The 6000-nt window shown below is 40.4% G+C and overlaps 1 protein-coding gene across 8 annotated transcripts in view; it reads right to left on the bottom strand.

Annotated features, from left to right (window-relative positions):
* TOP1MT (DNA topoisomerase I mitochondrial) overlaps nucleotides 1-6000 on the bottom strand; it is a 75784-nt gene that overhangs the window by 484 nt on the left and 69300 nt on the right. For all 8 annotated transcript variants that reach the window (XM_075581400.1, XM_075581409.1, XM_075581430.1 and 5 more), the window contains 2 exons: nucleotides 5358-5507; nucleotides 1-2108 (listed from right to left, as the gene is read on the bottom strand). The exon at nucleotides 1-2108 is cut by the window's left edge and continues 484 nt beyond it. In XM_075581400.1, coding sequence (XP_075437515.1) covers nucleotides 2006-2108; nucleotides 5358-5507 — 253 coding nt within the window. In that variant the 3' untranslated portion in view covers nucleotides 1-2005. The remainder of the gene's footprint in view (nucleotides 2109-5357; nucleotides 5508-6000) is intronic.

The raw sequence follows: 6000 nt of genomic DNA, 5'->3' as shown, positions 1-6000 counted from the left end.
ACCTGACCTGTTGGTGGCCCTTGAGGACATGAGTGGCCACCCCTGATGTATTAGTGGAAGTGGCCTCAGAACGAGTATAAGAGCAGTGAAAGTACTATGAGGGTTATTCATTAAGCTGCTCACCTGAGCAGGAAAACGCCCATTAAAGTCTATGGAAGCTTCCGTGCGATCACCGTTTCATGAAAACACCCCAAATATAATGCAAGTGGATTTTGCTTAGTATTTGTCAAACAATGTTGTCGTTTCTATAGATCTTCAATAACAAAATGGTTTCCATCTACTGTATGTAATCCATTCTCAAGTTCAATATTGCCAATCATTTTAAATTGTGCTAGGAGCACCAAATGTGTTTAGCTCTATACATACAGTACATATATCAAGCTCTATACATAAAGATCCATACAGGTGTAATATACACATTTTACAAATACAAACATATCTATCACTACCTCCATAACTGTGCTGAAGGCAGATTTGTTGGAAAAAGGGCAGAACACAGCAGTTTGAAATGATGTGCGAGTTTTCAGGCACCTCCATCAGTTTCACAGACCAGTCTGATACCCTTTGATCTGGGCGACACGATAATGAGTTGTAACCTTGTTTGCAAATACAAACATTAAATATATCTCTGTAGATTTTTTTTTTTTTTTACAGCTCACGGTGTGTTCACAACTAAATGTGGCTGGAAACGAGCCTTGTAAGTGCAATATTGACCACACTAATTCAGGCAGGGATAGCATCTGGACCACACAGGAATATAACAAAAATATGATGTATTAAATATGATACTTACAACTAGTATAGCTCTTATTCATGAATTCACCTCACAATATTGCATCCTTCATGAGACCAGATTGGCTTATGACAAAGGGGTCACTTGATACAGTAACTAAATCCCATTTAGAAACACATAGCGTTGTACTGGAGGCAAAACACAATGTAATACTTGAATTTTTTTTTCATGAGCTATACATGTTCCCAGATTTAGACTCGAAGGTCTTACTTAAGGAAAGAGCAGAGCTGCAGGAAGAGCAATAAACGAGATGCTGCAGGAATACAGCGGCTAAACATCTGTTTTACAAGGGTTAAATATCTACATTGTAACACTGGTTACATCAATAGTTCTCCAATATAGGATATTACTTTACATATGTGCTCAGGATGAAAGTAAAAACCAAACAAAAAACAATTTAGGCAATTAGTTAGCGGTACTTGGAATACCTTGGAAATGAATATACTGCAATATTAAACATGGCCCATATTTCTACAGATCTTACAATGTGCCAAATAAACCCCCCCAAACATTGAGCTCAATTAACTCTCTACTGGTCCTCCTAATGCCAATGGAAACACCAACTGGAGAAACAGCTCTCTTGTAGGTATTACTGTAATGTATGCATCCTGGATGGAGAAAGAGCTCTCTTGTAGGTATTACTGTAATGTATGCATCCTGGAGAAAGATTTAAATTGACTAATGTAAGACTTTGCCAAATATATTATTTGTACGCAAGCTTTTGATCTCCCCAATATATCCTTTTTTTAGTGTCCATCTGAAAAGGCTCACACGTACAAAGAATATCTGCAAAATATACCTTTAATGTTGATCTATTGAGATCACTGCTTGCAAATATATTTGTCCGTACGATCATGAGAGATCAAATGCTTCATCATAATGAAACCCAATTACACATTACAGTAGTTAGAGTTAGAGATCACAATCACTTTTACTGTATAAACAAAAATATATTTACGTTTCCCAAGTACAGTACCGCCAAAATATTTCAATGTATTGTGCCCTTGTAATGCACAAGGAATATACATAAACTACCAGCTAGAAAACAACTTCACAGCACATAAACGTGAGCTGTTCCACAGATATCAACATGTGCGCTATGGTAACAGTTTCAGACAGGAAAGAAGTTTACCAAGGAGGGAAGATACATACAGTTGACATTAACACTTGATGAGGTAGCTGTTAAAGTGCATAAATATCTTGGCACTTGGCTTAGAATTCAAAGTCTTCATCAGTCATGTCAATTGCCCAGGCAAACTTGTCTCTCTGTGTCTTGTTGTATATCTTCTCAATGGGCACACCATACTTCTTACACCTGTGTACAAACGGGAAGCACACAGTTTAGGTAAATAGGCAGAAAAAATAAATAAATCAGTAGGTTAACCACAAGGTGAAGACAGCTCAAAGACTACGCATCCTTATGCTGCGAAAAGCTAATGGACGTGCTAGATTTATAAGGAGCAAAACGACATTAACTTTGCTATACAAAACTTTTAACAAGTCATTTCTCATGAGGATTCTGTATAAGGCCACATACTGCAATATACTGACAGTCTCATGACTTGAAAACACAACCCTTTCCCTCAGAGGGGCATATCCTTTCCTTTACAGTACATATCATGGTCAGGTCACACACAGGGATTTGACGCCAGAACCATTTGGTGAGCAAACACAAAAATGGATTTGAAGACCAAAAACATATTTAATGGAAGAGCTGGAAGGCTGTTGCATGCTTACGTGACGCATTTCACGCATGCACACCATCAAGAAACCACCTGATACATTGCCCATTGGGGCGACTCCAGATGTCCCTTAACATTTAACTGTGAACTGTGAAGCCAGAAAACTTAACTGTGGCGGTGAAGGGTTAACTAGGCCAATAATAAAAGGTAGTATACCCGGCTGGTCAACCCTAAACCTTGTTGGGACTGAAGGGGTTAAATTGTATGGTCACCATAATACCATGTTTTCCCCTACACTATATCTTTATTGTCTCTGTTTTGCAGCCCAAGAAGTTAGCTGCAGTAGTATTGTGAATGAATGGGAAATGTGCAAACTGTTGACGCGACACAAGGGGGAGCTTCTAGCGCTGTGTCAAGCGCTAATTGCGTAAGTGTGCCTGCGAGTAAGTGGCTGCATTGAAGATGGGTATAACTTCCTAGACCACAGACGTCGAAACCGCAAAGTCAATTGAATAAGTGGTCTGCGGTCTAGCTGAAGTACCCGAGTGCTACAATGTATCCAGCCGTCTTGTTATCCACTTAAATTGAATTGGAGAAGTGCGTCTGCGGTTACCGATCAAAGCCAGCACGGATACATTGTATGCCGGCTTGTAACCCATAACGATTATACAGGTGCGCCGACTAGTATTCTAAAACATGCCTTAAACTTGCCTTGGAAAATCTGGGGCTATCACCAACAAGATCCAGGTACATGCTGTTTACATGCTGCAACATTTCAGTGCCATTTCTGCAGAGACTAATTTTCCATCGGATTAACACAGCAGGGGTCCCTGGCAGTCCCATTCAAACCAATGGGCCATTAGTCTGTCTGCAGAAATGTCACTGAAATGTTGCAGCATGTACCTGCGTCTTGTTGGTGATTGCCCCAGATTCGGCACTACTGTAGGTCAAACCGCATCACAGAGCCCATTCAATTAAGTGAATAACTCGCGCTAGGAAAGATCTAGCACTCTAATTTTGAGTGTAGCTAGTTTAAAGGATACCATGAACATGCATATTGGTTTTATATTTGTAGCACATACAGAACCTACATATAAAAATAACCTGTATTTCAATAGTGTTTTAAAGGTAAAGGCAGGAACCCTTTCCTGCCAGCCCGGCAATGAATCCATTAACATGACCATATGTTATGGATGAATGAACTGAGGGATTTTTCATCTCAGTACTTCAAAGGGCACCCTGCTAAATTGGTACCCCTGTGCCTAGAGAAGTCCGGAGTTGAAAAGCCTCAGAGACCCGAGGTGTTAGGGTGGCCGGATTATTGCCAAGTATCAGATACCGGTGCGAAGTATGGGCACTTCACACTTGGTAGCCAAACCCCAGACTTACTGTCGCCAGGTAAGAGGTTGGGCCCGGTATGCTAAGCAGCTTAGGTGTCAGGTTGGCAAATGCTCTTAGCAGACCGGGAAGCAACTTCTGTCCGTTCTAGGAACTCCTGGCAAGTCGGGGATAGGTGGGAAAAATTGTTCCCACGGGAGGATTGGCTGGGTATGTTAAAGATAGGACCCTTAACCCTATAAACATGCCTGCAGCCCAATCCTAGTCAGTTCCATCTAAGATTCACCTGATTCAACCTAGAAACGTCCAAATTCCAGTGTCAGCGGTTCCGGAGTGTGAGGGGTTAACTACGCCGTAACAAAGAATTGCACCCCTCTTACAGAATTTGTTTGAGCTGGGGATTCCTGAACGAATCCTGTAAGGACTTTACGAAATTATTCCTTTCGGCGGAGATATAGGGGTGGCAAGTTGCGTCCCTAGCCAAGGACTGTCGCACGGATCAAATCACGCACCCACTTGCATGCGTGCAGGGGTATCCAGAGACTTTGTTGTTGAGTCATTCGTTCCGTGGACATTTGATTTCGTTTCCCCATCCCAGTGTTTTATCCAGTGTAATTATGATTGTGTGTTTGTCTTAAAAGGAAATAAATTACAATTTATTTTGCCCTCCTTGTGTGCTCAATCCAGAATCCCGGTATTAATGTGTTGGTAAGACCTGGTCTACCGTGACATTAACGTAACTTTATTTTTTTTTTTAATAATAGCGTGTTTTTTCTAATATACATATCTCTTTAGTACATACAGTAGTACTGCACTGCAGAATATGTTGGCCCTTTACTGTACAAACAATACAAATATAACTGGATATTCAAAAAGTTTTGAGTCACCCTCTTGATGTACAGTAAGTAAGCCAGTATAAAGTTCAACCTTTCCAGCTTTTGTTGTGTATTGTCCTCATGATAGGCCTGTGCAATATACTACATATTTTAGAAAGTTGTCTGTCTGTTCGCTATGCCTTTGGACACCTCTTAGGAAAAATCATGAAAAAAATTTGGTTACAATATCTTGAGATCAAGCAGGTTTGTGTCTGTTTGGATACAATTGGACACCATTATAAAACAAGATGGCAGACTGAACCTTTTAACACTGCACCAAATGTATTCAAATTTGGCAGGAGTGTGTACACACAAAGTGTAGTTGAGGTTTGTAAGCAAACCCTTCAAAAAAAAAAGGTCTGGAGATTTCAAAGTTAAAGTCACACGCAACCATAAATCCGGCCCGCCCCCCCCCCCCCCCATAGTTATGAGAGAAACAAGCAACGAAATCTCAACGACAGTCACTTAAAGTAGCGGGTCTGAATGTAGAAAATCCATGTTTTGCACATTGGTAACTTTATGTTGAACGCTCCAGGGTGGAAACCGGAAAAAACAAAGTAATTCTCCATTTATAAATGTCAGAGCGTTTTGGTTGCTTAGAATTCCCGAGTAACGCTGAGCGCTTTCAGCTAGTTGCTCAATAACTTCATTGCTAGTGGCTCATCTTACCAGGCTACAGTAATCCTGGGGTCAAGGTAGTTCAGCTTGGACGTGCCCAAGGCAATCTGTTTGTTTTCCTCTTTGTCTGTGGCCTGAAGCTTTAGCTTCATCAGCTGGTCTTCTAGTCGCTCACATTGTTTCTGCTTCTTCTCCACCTCCCTGGGTACACAGGAAAAGCAGCCACTTAAATTGCATATTTCCTCACTATAGCACCGATTACATGAATTACAGTATTGCATCAATTTACAAATTACGTCACTACTGTACATATTATTGCATGTCTGACAAGGATACTATCCCCGCCTCTCTACGTACTGTAGGTACTTCAGTTACATGACATTTTCACAATCACACGTTTCCAATATTTATATAAGATTTTGTACAAGATTAAAGTAATTTTGTATATATAAAAAATCTACATTCCTATTTCGCCAAAATCATGTATATAAAAGGATTTATGTACTGTACGATACATTTCACATTAGGTTTATGAAGAAATAGGCTACTGACAAGCTGATATGCACAGTACAAAATGGCACGTTAATATTTTGAAACTGCCTGATGGATTATGCTAGATTAAAGCCTACTGATACTGCCAGCCAATTACGGCTCCTGAGGAAGCCGAATTAGCAAAACACGTTGAGTCATGTAC

This window comes from Ascaphus truei, chromosome 2 (assembly GCF_040206685.1).
Source record: "Ascaphus truei isolate aAscTru1 chromosome 2, aAscTru1.hap1, whole genome shotgun sequence".
Taxonomy (NCBI): Eukaryota; Metazoa; Chordata; class Amphibia; order Anura; family Ascaphidae; genus Ascaphus; species Ascaphus truei.
Note: the sequence above shows the minus strand (reverse complement) of the source record. Positions and strands in the feature narration are given on the sequence as shown.